The 24,129-nt window shown below is 34.7% G+C and overlaps 1 protein-coding gene across 2 annotated transcripts in view; it reads right to left on the reverse strand.

Moving 5' to 3' along the window:
- CTNNA3 (catenin alpha 3) overlaps positions 1-24,129 on the reverse strand; it is a 1,804,468-nt gene that overhangs the window by 628,835 nt on the left and 1,151,504 nt on the right. For both annotated transcript variants that reach the window (XM_059397521.1, XM_059397522.1), the window contains one exon: positions 8,022-8,114. In XM_059397521.1, the coding sequence (XP_059253504.1) occupies positions 8,022-8,114 (93 nt within the window). The remainder of the gene's footprint in view (positions 1-8,021; positions 8,115-24,129) is intronic.

The following is a 24,129-nucleotide window of genomic DNA, read 5'->3' on the forward strand; positions in this document are numbered from 1 at the left end:
ATCTCACAAAACAAACTGAGGGTTGCCGGGGGGAGGGGTTTGGGAGAAGGGGGTGGGATTATGGACATTGGGGAGGGTATGTGATTTGGTGAGTGCTGTGAAGTGTGTAAACCTGGTGATTCACAGACCTGTACCCCTGGGGATAAAAATATATGTTTATAAAAATTAAAAAAATTAAAATAAAAAAAAATACTTCTTGTGGCTAGGCAATAATTCACTACACCTAAAACAACTCATTCTTTTTCTGCTTAGCCTTTAAATCACAGGGCCTGAACCAAATATGGTATTCTCAATATAGACAGCTCCAAAACAAGTACACTGGAAATTTTTCCCTATTTCAGAGGATATCATAATCACTTTAAAGCTCTAAGATGGCCTCCATGTCATGCTACTGACATATAGTTACTTAAATTAGTACTTTTAATTTTCTGGACTTTTCATCCTACAAATATTTTTGAAAAAGGCTAAGTAGAGGGGCAAGGGAAGTAACTGACACAGGGTTGGGAAATTTTTATTTTGCCAAGTAAAGAAATAACCGTATGAAAAGTTATTACCTACTTTCATTATTATTTCATAAATCAAATGTTTTTGATGAATATCAAACAAGAAGAAAGTACATCAGTTTCTAATAAAAGTTGAATAAGTTTTACTTTGTGAAAAAAAGCTGATTATTATGGACCTAATTTCAATATACACCATGAAAATCCTTTCATGGATCAGTATTTGAACTCATTGAACTAGCGAGCAAAAGCCCCTTTCAATTCCTGATGGCCAAGATGCTTTTGGTAAGCAATGTTTTCCCTATCTACTCGTAATAAATTTTATTTAATCTAAGGTCCTGACTTTATATTTACCCTTTATGGGCTTTGAAACATCAGTCCAAATTATCAGCATATTTTAGAACCTTGAATTCTATCTTTCTCATTTTTATGTCCTATGCAAATATAAAAAGTTTACTTTTAAAATATCCTCTCAGTCCCTTTTTAAAACAGAATAAGCGTTAAGTCCTATAGATAGTTTTATCTTTCCACCAGGCTGAGTTCAAACAACTATGCTATTTCAGAAATGCTACCATTCAGATCACATTCCTCCTCTTTAAATAAAGGATCCTTCAGAGGATCTCAGGATTGGGCATTAAGAGACTTATAGGAAAACTTCTCACCCAAGGCTTGGACTGCCTTTATAATAGCTTGGTCATATAGTCACTCTCCTTGTGTTTGAATGTCTGTGGCACTGAGAAACTCCAAATTCCTTCTCAACAAAGTCCACTTCCTTTCAGGATAGCTCTGTTAGAGAGTATCTCTCATTCTCTATTGAGATGAAACTTGTATCCCTATAGTTCCTACTCACAGACTGTAGCTCTGCCCCTCAGGAATCTTCAGAATTAAGTCTTTTGCATCATAGCCCTTTAAAGATTTGGTGACAGTGACAATGTTTCTTAAAGTCTCACCTTTTCCTTCCTAGAAATTTCCTGTTGTTTTTATGAATTTTTCATATGACATAGTTTCAAGTCATGTCACTGTTTCTAATATCCTATGCTAAATATGCTCCAAGTGACAATTCTTTCTTAAATGTGACACACGTAAGTGGGCAGAGCACTATAGCTGTAGTCCTTGAGTCCCAGTAAGACCTGGATGATCCAACTCACTGAAACCTCAGTGCGTTCAATCGCTTTTTACAAACAGGAATTTAATGTGGCCCTACCAGCTCCTCCTAACCCCTGTGTGTTCTCAGCCTGACTTACTCCAGAATCAATCTAGCAATATTTTTAATTGATTGGGTTTTACTCAGAAATTTAAAAATATATATATATAACTATTTACTTAGAAATTTAAAAAATACCTGGTTAAATTGAGAGTTCTAAAAGAAATAAAAATGGATGATAAAACTATCCTCCTTGATCTTTGTTGTTTCCAGTCTCACTTTCCTGTAAGTAACTACTATTAACATTTTCATGAAAACATTTTTGAAAAATTTCCTATGACTACACAAACATACGGCTCAACCTATCTCCTTGTTTCACAGAAGTGCAATATTATACATACTCATTTGAAATTTGCCTTTTTTCTTATCCTGGGTAACTTCTATAACAAAACATATATTGAGCCGACTTACTACTTGACACAGTTCTTAACATTCTCTGCTAACAGGCATGTAGGTTGGTTCCAGCTCTTGTCATTGTAAGTCAAGCTGCATGAAAACATTATTCTCTGACTTCTGTGCATGTGTACATATATAGCTATCCCATAAATTGCTGGAAGTCAAATTCTTGAACCTAAATGTATGTACATGCTGTATTTCTATAGGTATTGCGAAAATAGAGCTTACAGAGATGGGCACTCATACACACATATACACATATGCACACATACGCACACACACACACACAATTAGGTTGCACTCCAGACCCACGAATTCTGAATTTTAGGATGCACTATATTAAAATATGTACAATTTAAAGAATAATTCTGAAATACAAAGAAGATTGAGGATAAGTTTTAGAATTTATTCTTTGATGAAAAGATGTTAAAATCATACTAGGTTTATTTTCTGACAACTATACCACACTGTTGACGCACATTAAGATTACTATCAGCTAAAATCTCTTAGCTTTTGGGAGGGTAAATTCTTGCTAAGCCATAACTCTTCCACTCTCTATTTTGCAATTTGTTTTGAAGTACCCAAAATACATGGTTTAGTGTTTATACCTGTTGCATTTCATCTGGATACTGAGATTTAGTCCATATTCTAAAATATCCAAATTCTTTCTGACTAGACTCAGCCAGTATGTCATTTATACTCTTATTTTTAACTGAAAATTTTAAGAACATTATTTTTATAGTCTTATCCAAATCATTAGGAGAACACTGAAATGAGCTAAACCAAGAGCAAATCACTGCAACCCTCCAGCACAGAGCTTACTCCTGGCTAATGACTATACATCATTATCAGCCATTTTAGGATTTTTTTTTTCATCAGTTACAACTCAAACTAATTATACTCTATTTTTTTTCCATATTGTCAAAAAGAAGAGACACCATGCTAGGAAAAGTATCATAAAAGATGTTGTCAAAAACCTTGCTGTCCTTTATAAACATAGAATGATTTATCATTCTAGAAACATCATTCATGGGTGCCTCGGTGGCTCAGTGGGTTAAGCCGCTGCCTTCGGCTCAGGTCATGATCTCAGGGTCCTGGGATCGAGTCCCGCATTGGGCTCTCTGCGGCAGGGAGTCTGCTTCCTCCTCTCTGCCTCTCTGCCTACTTGTGATCTCTCTCTGTCAAATAAATAAATAAAATCTTTAAAAAAAATAAAAAAAAGAAACATCATTCATTTATATGTTGCATATATATGCTGCATTTCTGCTAGGTACAGTGGCTATAGGTAGTGAAAAGAGAGACTAAATCATTGCCTTCACGAACTTTATGTTTGAGTGAGGAAAATGTATAATGAAAGTAACAAAATAATATAAAATATAATTTCAGGTTGTAATAGATACTCTAAAATAAATAAATGTGGTTACATAATAGGGTATAAGCTAGAGGAGTGACTTAAGGAGACTGAGCTCTGTGAAGATGATATCTGAGCTGAGTCCTTACAAAATGAACGTAACAGGATCTGGCCATATGAGGGGGTAAAAGCACTGAGAAATTATCATGTGCAAACTCCCTCAGTTGGGAAGGAACATACTGTATTCTAGAAACAGAAAGGCTAATATGCAGAGACCTAATGAGTGAAAGGGGAAGTAATTCAGGGAAGGGCTGGAAGTCAGGCATTTGGAAGTTTATATAAATCTGAATAAGATGTAAAAAATGTTTGAATTTTCCTGCAAAATCTAGGAAAAGCAATTGCTATTATAAACATCTTTAAAATTTATTTTGGCTTTTAGATAGAAAGTAGGTTAAAGAGATACAAGTATAAGCACGGAAACTGTATAAAATGTTCCTGTGGTCCAAGATAGAGATGATGGTGGTATAGGCTGAGATGCTGACAGATAAGATGGAGAAAGGTATATAGATTTGAGATAAATATTTTTGGTGAAATTGATAGGACTAGTTAATGGATTCAATAGAAAAAACAGCCATTAGATATCATTAGAATATAAACTTCACAAGAACAAGGATTTTCGTCTGTTTGTCTTCTTTACTATTTAGCCTCCAGATACCTACAGAACGCCTACCACATAGTATAAGTTCAATAAATATTTACTGAATGAAGACAAGAAAACTTTCAGATTTGGGGAATGGAACAATTGGGAGTTCCTTTTTGGCTCTTTTAGATGTCTTCTAGATTTCAAAGTCCAAATGTTAAGACTATATTACATCTGAGTGTGATCTTTAGGGGAGAGATATGGCCTGGAGAGAAAATTTTGGAAGCCACCAGCATGTAGTCATGGAATTTATTGTAATAATTGATAAAAGTCTAAAGACCCCCTGAAGGATATTTTTTAAAAAGATTGATTATGGAGATACAAAAAACATTTAAAATAACATTTATTAATAAAACATTTATTAATGGAAAGATTCAATATCTTGAAGACCAATTACTTTTAAAATAATCTAAAATTCAAGATATTTTAATAATTTCAATAAAAATTCTAATGTACTTTCATGGAACTTGACAAGTTGATCCTGAAAGTTATATGAACAAGCAAAAAGTAAGAAGAGCAATAAAGAAACAAAAAAACAAACAAAAAACCACCACCAATAACAACAACAACAAAGGTGAGCCAGTCTGCCTAGAGATATCAGATTTAATATAAAAGCATAATTAAGGCATTGCAATACCAATGCAGGTATAAAGAAATATACCAGTGGAATAGAATAGAGAGCCCAGAAAATAGAGCTACCCTACCACCCAACAAATGCATCACTGGGAATTCACACCAAAGATACAAATTTAGGAATCCAAAGGGGCACCTGCACCCCAATGTTTATAGCAGCAATATCCACAATAGCCAAACTATTGAAAAACCCCAGATGTCCATCAATAGATGAATGGATAAAGAAGATGTGATATAGATAGATAGATAGATAGATAGATATGATGAAATAATATGCAGCCATCAAAAAATGAAATCTTGTCATTTGCAACAATGTGGATAGAACTAGAGGTTATTAGGCTAAGTAAAATAAGTCAATCAGAAAAAGACAATTATCATATAATCTCACTGGTATGTGGAATTTGAGAAACAAGGCAGAGGTTCATAGGGGAAGAGAAGAAAAAAAGAAACAAGACAAAACCAGAGGGGGAGACAAACCATAAAAGACTCTTAATCTCAGGAAACAAACTGAGGGTTGTTGAAATGGAGGCGGGGGGCGGGGGGTGGGTGACAGGGGTGGAGTGCCTGAGTGATGGACATCAGGGAATGTGTATGTTGTGATGAGCACTGTGTTGTGTAAGACTGCTGAATGACAGACTTGTACCCCTGAAATAAATAATACATTATATCTTAATAATGAATAAATAAGAAGAATAGAGAGTCCAAAAACTTGTATACATTGAAAGTATTTCAATTTACCTATCAATCTATATTTACAAATGGAATACTAATAAATAAATTATGTATTTGATATATGTATATCATATCATATGCTTAATGCATTATATAAAACATGTAGATGTATGCACATATTACAAATATGTATAATGTATATATTGCATACAAATGTACATAAACCAATAGAAATGTTTTAAAATTGTGTGCATATCTGTGAAACAATGATAGCATTTTACATTAATTGGGAAAGGATCAACTATTTAATACATGATGGTGGCCCAATTGTTAGCACTATTAAAAAAATCCCTACCTCAGTTAGACATAAAAATAAATTTTAGATGAAATAAAGATCTAACAAAACATAAAAACTATGTAAATTTTTTCTTGGAGAATTTCTTTACAATGCACAAACCAGCAAACCCTTATACAGGGTAGATGTTCAATAAATATCAAAGGAATTAAAAGATAGATCATTAAAGGTCTTAAAATCTTCAGTGATCAAAATATTATTTTAAAAGTTAAAATAAAAGCAACAGTCAACACAATGTTTTTTTTATATAATTTTTTATTTTTTATAAACATATATTTTTATCCCCAGGGGTACAGGTCTGTGAATCAACAGGTTTACACACTTCACAGCACTCACCAAAGCACATACCCTCCCCAATGTCCATAATCCCACCCAACACAATGTATTTTTAACAAACCCAAGCAATGTAGTTTAAAAAAAAAAAGACAATTAAAAGTAGCAAAGGATTCAGGCAATTCACAGAATTAGAAAACTAAATGCATTTAATACTCTTGTGATTCAAAAGACATTTTAAAAGGTGTCAGCATCAAATGCAATCCATAGTATAGAGAAATGCGAACTCTCCTAGACTGCTGAGGGGAGGATAAATGATTCAGCCGCTTTACGGACCCCACTGCAGTGTTCTGGTTCCTAGTGAGATCTCAGAAAACTGACATCATTTGCAAGATTTCAGTTGCAGGTCCTCTGGACTCCACTTCTCTAGTCAGTTTTTACTTGTTAATCAATGTTAAATCCAAAGAATGAGTCTATCTTACTGTTTCTTCAATACTCTTAAAGATGAAATTATCAGTAAGGTAAATCAATAATTTAACACATACACCACTTTTAGAAAGATGAGAATCTCAGCAAATATCCAGAGACTTGAAGTCTCTAATCATTGTTATATTTCACATCCTTAAAACATTTGTGATTTTATAGGGAGAAATTATCCATATTATCTCTTGGTTATTCTAAGACAAGGTGTTTAAAATTGCCCTTAGGTATACACCAATTCATGGCTCAAGACACTATCCTAGAAATAATTCCCTAAAAATATGTCACTTTTCAGATAACAAACAAATAAAAACTTCTGAATTGTAGACAAGAAAACATTTCCTGGCTTTTTTTTTTTTCAAACTCAGGTCTACTTTGAATAAAAGAGGGGAGAAGAAGTCATTCCTTTCATATTCTGAAATTTCAAAATCAATAATGGCTAAAAACAAATTATTGGACAAAACCCTACTTTGATTTCACACTGTACTTTTCTCTCACAAAATTCTGATATGGTCCCTTAGGGAAAGTTATAAGAACCAGGTGCAAAACCACAGTGAGGTGCCACCTCAAAGCAGTCAGAATGGCTAAAATTAACAAGTCAGGAAACAACAGGTGCTGGTGAGGATGAAGAGAAAGGGGACCCTCCCACACTGTTTGTGGGAATGCAAGCTGGTACAGCCACTCTGGAAAACAGCATGGATGTTCCTCAAAAAGTTGAAAATAGAGCTACCCTACAACCCAACAATTGCACTACTGGGTATTTATACCAAAGATACAAAGGTAGTGATCCAAAGGGGCACCTGCACCCCAATGTTTATAGCAGCAATGTCCACAATAGCCAAACTATGGAAAGAGACTAAATGTCCATCAACAGATGAATGGATAAAGAAGAGGTGGTATACATATACAATGGAATACTATGCAGCCATAAAAAATGAAATATTGCCATTTGCAACAACATGGACGGAACTAGAGGCTATTATATTAAACCAAATAGCTCAATCAGAGAAAGACAATTATCATATGTTCTCACTGAAGAGATGGAAAAATAAAACAAGATGAAACCAGAGAGGGAAACAAACCATGAGACTCTTAATCTCAGGAAACAAACTGAGGGTTCCTGGAGGGAAGAGGGATAGGGTTGTTGGGTGATAGACAATGGGGAGAGTATGTACTATGGTAAATGCTGTGAATTGTATAAGACTGATGATTCGCAGACCTGAACCCCTGAAACAAAAAACAAACAAACAAAAAAACCCAAAACAGAACAAAAAGAATCAGGCGCTAAGTAAAGAACTTGCTGCTTAGTAAAGAATAAGCCATAACCTTAGGACAAGTCATCTTCTGTGTTTAAAATAAATACCTTAGTATATTTTCATATGTACAAAGTTCCAAAGTATTATATACAATTTTTTATAGTTAGTTTAATGAAAGAGACAGCAACTTAGTTATCATACCTGGGGACACAAGGTTTCTAGGTGATTGGCTGCAATTCTGACAATTTTAATTCCATCTTCATTTGTTGACATGGAACAAGCAAGATTTGCAACCTTCAATACAATCCAAAATAAAAGAAATTATTTCAAATTATTAAAGAAATGCAGAAACATTGGTTATCCCAAATAAGTTAGAGCATGTACATACTCATTGAAAAATCTTAGTGATAACAGCATTCTCATAAATGTCACTGCTATCTGTTTTATGGAAGTAGAGAATTTATTGAAACAATTAGTAACAAAGGGCTCTAGAAAATTGTTTAAAATAAAATGGAAGACTGATGAGTGAATCAGTCAACTCTATCTAGTCTCTTGGTATCAACACCCAACCTGTAATAAGATGCTAACTATTATGGTTTCCTATAGGACTAGGAAAAAAAAAAAGTTTATCTTTGGATTGAATGCTAATAGGTTATTGGAATCTCAAACAATTACGACTTTTTTAAGTTTGTAATTGTTTTATTATTATTTTTTTTCATTCCTCAGCAGTCTATCATGCATACGTAAGTTACATTAAGCATGACTTTATCTTTACCCACGTTTTGTTCAGCATCAAATATATTACAAAGCTGGACAAATACAAGATAATTAAATTCTTCTTCCTGTTCTTGCTTTTCTACTACAACTTCATGGGAACTGTTTGACATTCCGGCAGTCAATTTGATTCAAGCATTAGTAACACCTAAACTCCTTTGTACATTACTCCTTTTGAAACTTGCACTATTTTCCAATGAGATGGCTGTTCTTTTAAATAATCACTTAGTGTCCAATACCTAAGCCCAATATTTACAAATACTTTCTTTATACCATGAAAGAGCCATGAGAAAGAGCATGGGATTCCTTCCCTTTCCTTTGATCCTCACTCTTATTCAACATTGTTCTTGCTAGTGGGTGAGTGAGTGTGTCCAGCCATAATGTTTCCTCATTCATTGTCTTCATCGCCGCAAGGAAACAGCCTTTCTATCATTTTTCTAATCTTCCTAATGTCTCTGTTGGTTATTACATACTTCAACACATTGCAGGTTTTACCACTCAAGTCCAGAATACATTCAGTTGCAGAAAACCACACGTTAGCTGCAGACAATAGATGCATACAACAAATATCCTTGGGTCACAATTGTAGAGTACCAGAAAATGTAACTTAAGTGGATTTATAGTCTGCTTTTTTATAGCATTACTTTTAATATGTGAACAGTGAAACAATTCCTTGATTTGCATTTACATATAATGAAATAAAAGCCATACATTATTTAACTGTGGAAGGGCACTGTTCACTTTATTAATGTATATGAAAATGGCTTACTTGAAAAGGGCTTTGGTTGGCTTGAAGGTCACAATGCTTCAACTTTCATATCTGACATACAATTAGCACATTCGTGAATTATTTGAAAAGGGCAGTAGTTTCTGCAACCCCTCCCACCTCCAAATTCTACTCACAGAAAGTACGATTCAGCAATCTAATCATTTGACATGTCTTCTAATAATTTGCACTGCATAGAAGAAAGTCTCTATCTGTAAATTCTCTAACTGTAAAGCAGTTTTTTCTTAAGTAAAATTTCAAAAAATTAGAAATTAATGGCTCAATCTTTTGGTCAACTCAGATGAATGCTGGTTAATCCAAAGTTTAAAAATTACAAAAACGTGCCCTAAATACTCTTTCCTTTATTTTTTAATGGATCATTTTTCTCTATTTTCCCTTTTAAAAACAGACATTCTTGGGGCGCCTGGGTGGCTCAGTGGGTTAAGCCTTTGCCTTCGGCTCAGGTCATGATCTCAGGGTTCTGGAATCGAGTCCCATATTGGGCTCTCTGCTCGGCGGGGAGCCTGCTTACTCCTCTCTCTTTGCCTGCCTGTCTGCCTACTTGTGATTTCTATCTGTCAAATAAATAATAAAAATAAAACAACAACAACAAAAATAAATAAAAACAGACATTCTTGTACTGGACATTTGCTAGACAGTATGTTTATTGTAAGCCTATTCAGTGACTAGCATAACGTGGAAATCATCCTAATCACAAAAGTCCTGTTTACATGAGTAAACTTGAGTTTTACAAAACTCTCAATTGAAAATGCAGCACAGCTAAGTTTTCTGCTCAATTAATGATCATCATAACATTGTCTTCCTTCATTCAGACAGACTTGAAATTACCTTAACCAGAACGGTTTTGCAGCAGATACATTTTCTAAATAATCAAGTACTATTTCCAGATTAAGGCAAGTGGAGTTTTAGTAATATTATATACAAAACAAATTTGAATTTATGAGATAACTAGTACTCAGTGACAAAATGAAAAAAAGTTAAGTGATAGAAATAAAATCTCTTTACACTTCTAATTTGAGTGACTTGTGACAAATTTTCCAAAGCCACATCAACATGTAAATGAAAGCTAAATTTCTTCTAACAATATTCCTAAATTCTGTGTGGCCTTTTAGGAAACTAGTTATGTTTCTGAGCACAGCATGAAAGCAACTCCCATTAACAAAGAAAGCAGCATGCAAATAAAATATTTTGTAAAACTGTTTGAGATATTTAGAGATCTGACATCATTTGTTTATCTAACTCTGACAACATTTCAAAGTCTGTGAAAATCTTGATTATTCGAGAGATCCTTTTGGAAAGTCTCCTTCCACTAAGGGAAATTAGGACGTAGGAAGTTTTTAGAGACAAACCAATCTTGAACCTAGAGACAAAACGGGCTTGAACCTGATTTCCACAATTAACAAACATTGGACCATGGTCAAAATGTTAGCTTATCTTAGCTCATTTTCTAACCTGAAAAATGGGTATGATAATACCTATGTCACTGGAGTGTTTCGATTAAATGTGCTAGTGCATAGAGATGGCCTAATGCTACCAGGTAGGTTGCCCATGTATGAATTTCTTTACAGTTAATTTCTCTCTACACAATGCAGGGTGGGAAAGAGCAGTTAGTCCGTTAAGAGGTTTTACAGAATTAAAACCTCAAGAGCCTAAAGAAATTTGACAATATGTCTAAGCCGAGAGTCACAAACTGAAGCACTTTCAGGACTCATGCAGGAAATACAAACATAGAATCTTGATATAACTCAGTGGTTGCGTGGGTTGGTAGGTCCCCAGGCAAACATGAGTGTGTATGCCCTCCCCTCCATAAAGGTATTAGAATTCATTAAGACAAGATGAAATACAAACAACAACATTTCCTTGACCAAACTAACAGTCTGATGGCTTTAGTTCATAGGTCAGCAGTTTGTGAATTCTGATCCCATTCTCTAATCTTTCATTGTATCGGTAGGAAAACAAAATCAAATAGGGAGAAGAAACATACTCAACCTATCCAATGACAGGGGGACTATTAAGTAGAGCTATGTGTGTGCTCTTTTATGCCACCCTGAATTGAAAGTATTGATGAAACTGCCCTCATTGAAAGAACTTTTTATTGATATTGTACTACATTTTTAGCCAAGTCCATGAAAAACAGTCTAAACTATCCTAAATAAATGGGACCAAAGGCGCTCAGGTAAATTCATAAGTTTTTTATATTTATATATTTTTTAAAAGATTTTATTTATTTATTTGACAGACAGAGATCACAAGCAGGCAGAGGCAGGCAGAGAGAGAGGAGGAAGCAGGCTCCCTGCTGAACAGAGAGCCTGATGTGGGGCTCCATCCCAGGATTCTGGGATCATGACTTGAGCTCAAGGCAGAGACTTTAACCCACTGAGCCATCCAGGTGCCCCCATAAGTTTTTTTAAAAGAAAACAGCCAAGACACAATATTTTTTTCATTTTTATAAAAAATTAAATTGGGACACCTGTGTGGCTCAGTTGGTTAGGCATCTGACTCTCGGTTTTGGCTCTGGTCATTACCTTGGGGTGGTGGGAATGAGTTCCACTTCTCCCTCTATTCCTTCCCCTGCTTGTGCTATCTCTTTCTCTCTCCCTCTCAAATAAATAAATCTTTAAAAAATAAACTTTATCATTAAAATCATTACTGATACTGTATCTAACAATTGCAAAAGATAAGTTAAAAAAATCTTTAAACAGCGACATATCATGTTACCAAGAGTGATTTTATTTATTTATGTATTTTACATCAGTGTCTTTCACATGAAACTTTCCCCTTCCCACCAGTCCTTCTGCCTCTAAGATGTATGTCCATTCTAGACCTTTCACACTTGACTAAATATACTGCACTCTCTGGATTGTTTAAAAAAAAAAAATTGTAGACAACAAAGCCTTGTCAGATAATTCCTAAACTAATTAGCATTTGTTATCATGCTGTTGATCTTCTCTTTCTGGCTTCTAATTCAAGTTTTGTATATCAATTTTGTATGTTCCTGTCCTCCTTTCTATTTCCTGAACATTGGTTCTAGCTTTCACATGGCATACAATATGGTATCCAGGACTCCTACATGGTTCAATTGGTTAAGCACCTGACTCTTGGTTTTTGGCTCAGGTCATGATCTTGCAATTGTGGGATCAAGCCCAAGGTTGTGGCATGTTCAGTATGGAGTCTGCTTCAATTTCTCTCTCCATCTCCCTGTCATTCATTCTCTCTTTCTCTCTCTTTCAAATAAATAAAATCTGAAAAAAAAAAAAAAAAAAAGAACATGGCACCCTTTATTCCCTAACCTATGGTCTTAAGTGATGAATCATTGAACATCATATCAAAAACTAATAATGTACTATACATTGGCTAATTAAATTTGAATATAAATATAAATAAATAAATAAGAATGAAATAATCTACTTTGGAATCTGGCCTTGTAGAACCCTGCCAGTTAGGCTAGTTCTGTCCTTCTCTTTCCATCAAGGTCTGGATCATGCTTGACCCAGAAAAATGACTCATTAATGATAGAGTCAAGGACTGCTCTCAAAAAAGATATTTGGGAATGCAAAGTATTCTCAATGAATTTTCAGTTAGTCTACCATGCTATCTCTTCAACTCAGCTTTTCTTCATTGCTTTGTTCTGATCTGGTAAACAGACCATATTTTAAAAGTACTGAATACCAGGCAGGGACCTGAATGGCTTAGTCCATTAAGCATCTGACTTCAGGGGCGCCTGGGTGGCTCAGTGGGTTAAGCTGCTGCCTCCAGCTCAGGTCATGATCTTGGGGTCCTGGGATGGAGCCCCATATCTGGCTCTCTGCTCGGCAGGAAGCCTGCTTCTCTCTCTCTGCCTGCCTGTGATCTCTCTCTGTCAAATAAATAAATAAATAATCTTAAAAAAAAAAAAAAAAAGCATCTGACTTCAGCTCAGGTCATGATCCCAGGGTCCTGGGATTGAGCCCCACATCAGGCTTCAGCCTCAGAAGGGAGTCTGCTTGTCCCTCTGTCCCTGCCTCTGCTTGTGCTCACTCTCTCTCTCTCAAATACATAAAAATATTTTTTTTAAAAATGTATTGAATACCAAAGCATGCTGTATTTCAACATTCTAATATCAAGTTTTATTTGAAGTCTCAGCAGCATCAGTTGTCCTCTCAGTCATTTTAGACAACTGAAATGTTATTCTTGCTATGAACGAGCTCAGTATTTAGACAGGTGTTCATCACACATCATTCAGTCTGTCACTATGGAATCCTCATACAGCTGTTTACCTATGATATGATTTCTCAAGAACATGAAGCAAACTTTGATGTTTGATGAGATTTCCATTACCACACATTCATTGTTTACACATAGCTCACATTGTTAATTGTAATATCATGTCACTGTGTATCCTAGCTCTCAGTGGGTGATAAAGGTCACTGTCTCATTTTCATTCACTTTTCTCTCTGACAGATGGTCATGCAACTCCTGTGTAAACACTTTTGAGACCGAGAATTTCAGAGACAGAATTTTACAGTCACTAGCTTATCAATGGTAATAGGATATGATTGTGTAGGGAGCAAATATCCTTAGAAAGGTACCCAAGATACCAAAATTTATTAGGCTGCTAGAAGAGGACAGTCCTACCATGAGTCTCAGAAAAGTGGTCATGGATAAAGAAGGTTACCCATAATACTTTGATTCTATAGAGGCCAGGAGAAAAGTGTCAAGAAGGTGATCTCAATTATCAAATACTCAGAAGTCGAGTTAAGTAATCCCTGGAATTGTCCATTGGTTCAGCCACACGGAGGGCCATTCTTAGAATGTTGGAATGGAATACTGATGATCAAAATAGCCTATGTGGCCATAGAACAGTGTAGGTGGTAAGGTAGTCTCATGTATCTTACAATTCAAAGCAGAAAACTAGGAACTACCTAGACAATATTCACTCTCCAGTTCCTATATCTGTTCATTTTTTTTTTTCTTTCACTTCCCAAACATCTCCTGAATCATGTTCTTTTCTAGCTCCCCACCCTCATCATGCATAGTTCTTTTCTCTCTTTGTTTTGGATATTAGACCTACTTTCAGTTACCTATACTTTCTTCTGCCACAGGATATTGCACATGCCATTTTTAAAGCCTGAATATGCTCCTCCTTCTTCTTAACTGTTACCTTATATCCCTTAGGCCTGCTTAACTGCTATCCATCAGATGTCTGCTGAAAAGTAACTCCGCAAACAGTTTTTCACCAATGCTGCATCTCCCATGTACCCTGGAGACTTTCCCCTACCCAAGTCAGGTTTTTCTTACACAGTTTGAGTCTCAGCTTGTGATTATACATTCACTGAAAGGATTATTTGATTAGTAACCATGTTATCTGCCTTTTAAGAGCAGGGTCGGGGGTACCAGGGTGGCTCAGTGGGTTAAGCCTCTGCCTTCTGCTCAGATCATGATCTCAGGGTCCTGGGATCGAGACCCACATCAGGCTCTCTGCTCAGCGGGGAGCCTGCTTCCCCCTCTCTCTCTGCCTGCCTCTCTGCCTCCTTGTCATCTCTCTCTGTGTCAAATAAATAAATAAATAAATAAATCTTAAAAAAAAAAGAGCAGGGTCATTATCTGTGTTTGCTCATCATTAGGCCCTCAGTTCCTAGGGCCTGATACATGATAGCCAAACAATAATAGATATTCAGTGAATTAATAAATGCATGAATGCACAAATTAGCATGCTTAAGAATGTATCATTCCCAAAGAGAGAATGAAAAATGGAGCATAGAGGAAGGAGACAGCAGCAGAAATTCAGGACATACAAGAAAGAGGGATAAAATCTCCCTTTGAAATTCATTTTCAATATTCCACAAAGGCTTAGACAGCTGGACTTCAAAGAAAAGTAACACTTTTCTTCTAGTCTGGTCATCATACTTAAAGCCTGGGGGGCAGTTTCTTTCAAGTTTCACTTTCACTTAAGATATCAAATTGGAAACAACTGAAGACCTCCCAATTTAGCTTTTAATTAATTAATTAATTAATTTATTATTTTTTTATAATTTTTTATTTTTTATATACATATATTTTTATCCCCAGGGGTACAAGTCTGTGAATCACCAGGTTTACACACTTCACAGCACTCGGATTAATTTATTTATTTTTAATCAAGTAAAATAATTGTTCAAAGGGCCCAAGCTGGCTGCCAAATGCTGGTGAGAATGGCAGATGGAAAGAGGTATGATAACTGGCATCAACAAACCCAGGAGCTTTAGTGTCTCCTGCAGAACATAATGTAATGAATGCTTTGTTTGCAGGCAAGTCTCACTCAGAGGCCTGGGACTGAGCCTGAGAAGTACAAAGGGGGGTTTATGATCTCCCAAAGTTGGCATCCAAGTGACTTCTGATTAAAGAAGCCAGTTTTTCTATTTCTTCTGGTGAGACGATGCTGCCCTGATGTTCTTTGCAATAACAAGAAATAAACATGAATCACAAGTTTTCTAAAGTATTTCACTAATAGAATTATGTTACAGAAGGGCAGGGCAAGGTGCAAAGGGACAATTTTAATCAAGTAACAAATATTGATTATTCACCTCTTATATGGGCTTGGAACTGCAAGGGAAATCAAAGACAGTAGAAGCAAATCTCAGGAAATAGAATCTTTAGAAATAGAATCTAATAGAATCTATTTATGGGAACACATGAAAGAGAAAATAAAACTCTAAATAAAATAGGAAGCTAAAGGTAGTGGACCTCATAGAAGCAAGCGTAGTCAGGGTGTTTCAAGAAACAAATTATTACCAAAGAACTTCATATTCTCTTGACTTTGTATCTCAAACTACATCCCAAGCTTTATGAATCTTACATCACAGAATCCTGTCTCTGAATTATTTTAGCTAGTGTTAACAATGTATCTATCTGTCTTTGGTTATTTATCTGCAGATGAGAAACAGATTAATTGATTTGTAGGTCAGCTCCCATTTCAATAATTGCTTTTTAGTGATTATGTAACCTAAAAACAAAATTAGATAGGAATTAGAGGGCAGAACTATCAGGTAATTTCTAAATAAAATATTAGCAACTTAAATCTAATTATGTAATAAAATAATAATTTTACAGCAAGACAATGTGGTTTATTCTAGGACTAAACCCATGGTTCATGATTGGGAAATCTAACTATAAAATCCTTTGTTTTGGTATATTCCAACAGATTTCAGAAAAGCATTTGATGACAGTATTATGCCTGTTCTTATTAAGGCAAAAAAAAAAAAAAACTAAACAAAGAAAGAAACAACAACAAAAAATCTCAGTGAACTATGACTAGAAGGAATCATTCTTTTTTAAAAACAAATTTTATTCATTTATTTGAGAGAGAGCAAAAGAATGAGAGACAGCGAGAACAAGAAGGGGAAGGTCAGAGGGAGAAGCAGAACCCCTGCTAAACAGGGAGCCCAATGCAGGACTTGATCCGGGGACTCCAGAATCACAACTTGAGCTGAAGTCCATCACACAACCAACTGAGCCACCCAGGTGCCCCTAGAAAGAATAATTCTTAATCTGAAACAAATTCCAGAAACTTACAACAAATATCCTCTCCAAAAGTCAAAATTAAGATAAGCATTTCCATTATCACTGGGGTTAATCAATATTTTACTCAAGGTTCTAGTCAATGTAAATAAACCTAAGAAATAACCGATAGCTGCAAATATTATACAGAGGGTGACAAAATTGCCTAGCTAAAGAATGCAAGATAATTATCTGAAAAGCTGTTATCACTCCTGAGTATTTAGTAACATATCTTAGTTCAGGATGAATAATATGCATTATTTTTCTACACATCAGAATGAAACTGGACCATTTCTTTACACTGCACACGAAAATAGACTCAAAATGGATGAAAGACCAAAGCATGAGACAGGAATCCATCAAAATCCTAGAGGAGAACACAGGCAGCAACCTCTTCAACCTTCTTGATAAACACTTCTCCAAAGGCAAGGAAAACAAAGGCAAAAATGAACTATTTGGACTTTATCAAGATAAAATCTTTTGCACTTTTGCACATCAAAAGAAACAATGGACAAAACCAAAAGACAACCAACAAGATGGGAAAAGATATTTTCAAATGACATATCAGATAAACGGGTAGTATCCAAAATCTATAAAGAAGTTATCAAACTCAACACTCAAAGAATAAATAATCCAATCAAGGAAGGGGCAGAAGACATGAACAGATTTCCCCAAAGAAGAAATCCAAATGGCCAACAGACACATGGAAAAGTGCTCCACATCACTTGGCATCAGGGAAATACAAATCAAAACCACAATGAGATACCACCTTACACAAGTCAGAATGGCTATAATTAATAAGTCAGGAAATGACAGATGTTGGTGAGGATGTGGAGCAAGGGGAACCCTCCTACACTGCTGGTAGGAATTCAAGATAGTGCAGCCACTCTGGAAAAGAGTATGAAGCTTCTTCAAAAAGTTGAAAATAGAGGGATGCCTTGGTGGCTCAGTTGGTTAAGTGACTGCATTTGGCTCAGGTTTTGATCCCAGGGTCCCGAGATTTAGTCCCACATCAGGCTCCTTGCTCAGCAGGGAGTCTGCTTCTCTCTCTCTGCCTCTGCCTGCCACTCTGCCTGTTTGTGCTTGTGCCCCCTCTCTCTAACAAATAAATAGGTAAAATCTTAAAAAAAAAAAAAAAAGTTGAAAATAGAACTACCCTATGACCCAGTAATTGCACTACTGGGTATTTACCCCAAAGATAAAAATGCAGTGATCCAAAGGGGCACCTGATCCCCAATGTTTATAGCAGCAATGTCCACAATAGCCAAACTATGGAAAGAGTCCAGATGTCCATCAATGGATGAATGGATAAAGAAGATGTGGTGTGTACATATACAATGGAATATGACTCAGCCATCAAAAAATGAAACTTTGCCATTTGCAATGTTGTGGATGGAACTAGAGGGTATGTGCTAAGTGAAATAAGTCAAAAGAGAAAGACAATTATCTTATGATCTCACTGATATGTGGAATATAAGAAACAAAACAGAGGATCATAGAGGAAGAGAAGAAAAAAATAAAACAAGACAAAACCAGAGAGGAAAAACAAACCATAATAGACTCTTAATCACAGGGAATAAACTGATGGTTGCTGGAAGGGAGGGGGGGAATGGGGTAGCTTGGTGATGGACATTGGGGACGGTATGTGTTATAAAAGAGCACGGGGTATTATATAAGAGTAATGAACCACAGACGTGTATCCCTGAAACAAATAATACATGTATATATTAATTAATTGAATTTAAATTAGAAACAGAAAAAAAAGTACAACCATATCATATACATGCATATGTGCATATCATGGTATGCATATATGTGTATGTATTAAATCTTACTTAGTGACATAAAGGAACAATTGGTTAAATGGGGAGAAATAGCATATTCCTGAATGAGAATCCTCGATATTATAAAATAAAATGTCAACTCTTCCTTTATTTGTCTATTAATTTAATAGATCTAAATGGAACTTAGCTTAATTTTAATGTACATCTGGTAGAATATATGAAAGACTAGCAAAGATGATTTACAAAAAAAAAAAAAGAAAGGAAAATATAGTAAGTGAGTAATTAAAACCCTTAGAAATTTGATGCCTTTCAGAGTGATGGGAAAAAGTAATGTTGATGGCCCAATTGGCTACTACTTAGAGGAAGGGTGGGGGACTTCAGTGTACATAAAAAGACTGGCTTATATGACTCCATAAAATTTTTTGAAATTTCAAAATAATGAAAACTTATAAAGTCAAAATGCAAAACATAGAACAAAAGTATTTGGTATAGTATAACCCAAACTAGATTAGTATCCTGAAGGCATAAATGATACTTAAACATCAAGGAGGAAAAGAGGGCATTAAAAATGGACAAAATATTTAAACAGACACTTCACATATGAAATACAATAAGTACATTAAAAGATTCCCAATGTTACTTTTGATCTATTAAGCAGGAAATACAACTAAAACAAGAAAGTGATATTTTTCCTTGTCATACTAGCACTAATTAAAAAATTTGATATTTACAGTATTGCTAAGGGTATAGGGAAGTAATTAGAGGGTTAATAACCAACATTCCAGACAGTCATATAGCTTCATCTATAAAAATTTTAAATTTGAAAAGTGCAGCAATTTAGTTTAATGAAATCTGTCCTCAGAAATACTTGCATACGTGAACAAACATACAGCCACAGGAAGGTTCAATGCAACTTTACTTGTAAAAGTGAAAAGGAATCTAAATAGTTATCAATGAAGAATAAATTAAATTATGTAATACTATAAATTCTGAAAAAAAGTTTAAAAAAACCTTTTTGCTAACATAAATATCTCAAAATATATAATTTAGATAAAAATACTGTAGAATATATATATACACATGTATATGTATATATATATAAAGTGTTCCTATTAATATAAAATTACATATTACAATTATGGATAAATATAAAGTATATAGTCCACAGAGATAAACCCCAACTATTTTTTTTTCTTTTTTTTAAGATTTTATTTATTTATTTGACAGAGAGAGATGACAAGCAGGCAGAGAGGCAGGCAGAGAGAGAGGAGGAAGCAGGCTCCCTGCTGAGCAGAGAGCCCGATTTGGGGCTCGGTCCCAGGAACCTGTAAACCCCAACTATTAACACGAGTTATATATAGGAAAAAGAGTGGAGTTGCTATTGCCATAAGAAAATCATTCTGTTTTAACTTCATGTTTCTATGGTGCCTGAATTTTTCCCATATATCTTTTTTCACTACATATTTATCTAATTAAAAACAAAAAGGATGATTGATAAAATAGTTCTATATGTATTGAATTGAAAAGATCCCACTGACTAGGAAAACAGAATGTCTAACTAGACTCATTTATTAAAGATAATGAGTGTGTGTGTGTGTGTGTGTGTATGAAAGTGTGATATCCAAAATGTTTTCACCAAAATGATAATTGAGTTTACCTCTGAGAAGTAAGACTGAAGATAACTTCAACTTTCCTTCTTCACACTTTTAAAAATTTGTAAGGCAACCCTCTCAGGTCCCCTCCCTCCTTGGGAGCTTTGGACTATCAGTTTGTTATCACTCAATAAACCTTGCTTTGTTGCCCACCAAAAAAAAAGTATGTATATGTGTATATAAATATACATATTTATAGATATAAGAAATTTATAATTTGTGTTTTTATGAGAATGAATCATTTTTATAAGCTAAAAAATCAAATAAAAAATTTCATTTTGAAGAAAATATAAAATTGCTGTACCTATATTTGAACTTGCAATACCAATCAAGAGGCTCATGTTAATCATGACAATTATGGCAAAATCTGAGGATCCAAAACCATTTAAAAGTAGATTTTCCAAAAAAATACAAACACATAATGATTAAGGGCTACTAGATAGAAAATAGTGTTTATTATTTCAGATGCTGGTATATTAAAATGATGATTCACAAATATGGATGATAATTTGAATAGGAGAACCAGGCTCTGGTTTTATCTCATGTTTATTTAATATAATGGCAAATATTAAATGAATAAAAGCCCATTGTCAATGACAAATTCAGACCACCCAAAAGTGACCTTAAATATAAATAAAAATTCCATTTGTTTGGAATGTTAAAGGTACTTTATGCTTGGTGTGTGTATGTGTCTGTGTTTGTTATTCTGTTTGCAGCAGAATCAAGGTGCTGCTTCTAGAGATTAAGGGATTACAAAACAGTCCTAAATTTTTTTCTTTTTCTTATTTTACCCATGTCCTCCATTTCTATGCAAATTTGCATTCAAACTTCTAGTTCCTCTCCAATGAGTCATTAAAGATGAAAATATTCATTTGTCTGAGTGGACATATGCCAATGTTATTCGAGAAAACAAGCATTAATATGTTGTGGCAGTATGTGTCATCACAAAGGAAATGAATGAGATGAAAACACACACACACATACACACACACAAACACATGCACACACACAGGACTTAAACAGTTTTGGCTGTTAGACTGTTACTTCTAATAAATTATTGAAAAATGTCCCAGAGCCTAAATTGAGGTCTGCAATGTATACTGCTCTAAGGATCCCATTTTACCAAACACATTTCTCATCTTTTATTTTGAAACAATATATAACTGTATAGGAATACACATACACCATACTGATACACAATGTAAATTATAATGATAAAACCAGAGAGACAGTTTCCTCAAGGTCCCTCTCTGAATTAAGCTATTATTCACCTCAGAATCATCACCCAAAGGATAATAGTATGTGCCACCTATCAAGTAAATGTAATATAATAAAGAGCATCAAATAAAATCAATTTAACAACCAAAGGGACAATGCAAATCTAAACTATAAATTAAAGACAAGATCAAGTGTTGTTTCCTGAATTGGTGATACACTTTGTTGTCTGCTGAGGGTCAAGCATAAATATGAAGCATGCAGGTCCAGGAAGTCCTTATTAATAGGATCAATATATAAAGGGCAGATGTCAAAAAGCACTATAATTGGCCTTCACTATCATTGAAATTGACATCAAATTTCAAAGTAATTTTATGACCAGTGACCTGACACCTCAAGTGGCAGAAAGAGAACTGATTTTCTGAAAGACAGACAGAATGTGCTAAAGCCAATATAAAGTTTTTTTTTTTTTTTAAGATTTGATTTATTTATTTGGCAGAGACAGAGATCATAAGTAGGCAAAGAGGCAGGCAGAGAGAGAGGGCGATGCAGGCTCCCTGCTGAGCAGAGAACCCGATGCAGGGCTCGATGCCAGGACTCTGGGACCTGGGACCACAACCTGAGCCGAAGGCAGAGGCTATAACCCACTGAGCCACCCAGGTGCCCCTAAAGCCAATAAAATGTTTTTAGTTAGTTTAATTCCAAACACCAATTTTTGTACATATCACTCTATTCAAATGTCATCATGGAAACTGAAAGTGTCATACACTGCAAAATTAATTGAATCAAATTGTATAAACTTCGCAGATATGGATGAGACAGCCAAGACCACCTGATTCCCTAACTAATCAAGATATCCACACCTAGATAAATTCCTTACTTTCATGAAAGAAGGAGTCTCTTAGTAGACCGACAGTTGGCAATCAATCCTCTGACAGCTTTTATTTTGGAAGATATCAGAACAAAAACTTATGCAACTATTTTATTCCTTATAGGTATCTGTTTATGACAAAAGTTAAATTCTAACTTTGAAGGAACTAGGCAAAAAAGCTTAAATTACTAGAATTACAACCTTGGAGAAAGACTCTTATCTCTCAGTATAAATGACCCACAGTGAGTAAGACATATTGAAACAACAAAATACATGTAAGGGGGTATGTGTGTACATGTGTTTGGAGGAGAGTGAGGTAAACATGACTGCATATGTATATGAAGATCCAACAAAACATGCAAATCAGTATAATACTATTAAACACTATGGTTTCCATACCCCCTTATCCTTGGGTTCCCCAAATCCTGTGAGGGCTTTTTATAAGAGTGTTGGATTTAAATTACCTAATAATGGGGTGCCTGGGTGGCTCCGTCGGGTATGCATCTGCCTTCAGCTCAGGTCATGATCTCAGGGTCTTGGGATTGAGCCTGCTTTGGGCTCCCTGCTCAGTGGGGAGTCTGCTTTCCTTTCTCCCTCTCCTCCTGCTCCTCCCCACCACTCGTGATTTCTCTCTTTCTCTCTCTCTCAAAAATTAAATCTTTAAAAATACATTAAATAATAAATATTGAAGTGTAGCTAAAAAATGTGATATTGGAGGAAAAGAAAATCAAAGATTTAGGTCCCTCTAAGTTTGGCAAGCAAATGAGCTATTATATGTTTAATCTTAGCTACTTCAGTGTGCTACTCTATAGCACACTGAAATGCTGGGTTCGTAATGTGAGTACTGGCTGTCATTATAGGACATGATAATGATAAAATACTCCTTGATATTACTAATGGTTCCCAATAGCTCTGGCAGGGAGGAGGGAAACAGAGGAGTGAGAGACCTGGTTTACTAACTTTCCTTAATTATAGCAAACAAATATATTAATTTTATCTGCACAAGATTGAATTGTGAAATCCTGACAACAGAAATCATCTTATATTTCTTTATAGTTTTCAACTTTGCAACCAGTGGTGCTCATAAAGTTTCTGTCAAATTGAATGCATTTAAGCCAACACTGCAATTAAAATATTTTTCACACTGTCTTCTCTATGAAGGTCATTATGAATATGTTTATAGAGGGCTAAAGACAACAATAACATTTTACAAATATTAATTATGTTTGCATCAGACCTATTTTAGACACTCAAGGAAGAATGGAAGATGGGTAAAAAAAATTAGTTCCCAAGCTTCAAGCAATGAAAGATGTAGATATAAAGACATAAAACTAAAACTATTTAGTTTTGTGTCTTTGTATCTAAAGATATAAGATATATATTTCATATCTTATATATATATGTATATATCTTATATCTTATAAGATACAAGATACTAAAGAAATAGTGCAATGAAACCTTAAAAACCTAGCTGGATTATGTTAAAGAATCTTAAAAAAAGATAGTTTGTGTATATCAAATGAATTGTTTTTAAACTATGAATGTAATTACCTTATTCAAAGATACATATTAATAGGAAACAATATTTTTCATATATCCTAATATCAGAGGATTTCTGGATAATAAAAATCAGAAATTTTGGAATAAAATAAAAAATATTTAATAAACAGTGAGTGTTCTAATGAAAATAAATGTTACTCCAAAAATCTTA

This window comes from Mustela nigripes, chromosome 4, assembly GCF_022355385.1.
Source record: "Mustela nigripes isolate SB6536 chromosome 4, MUSNIG.SB6536, whole genome shotgun sequence".
In the NCBI taxonomy this organism is placed as follows: domain Eukaryota; kingdom Metazoa; phylum Chordata; class Mammalia; order Carnivora; family Mustelidae; genus Mustela; species Mustela nigripes.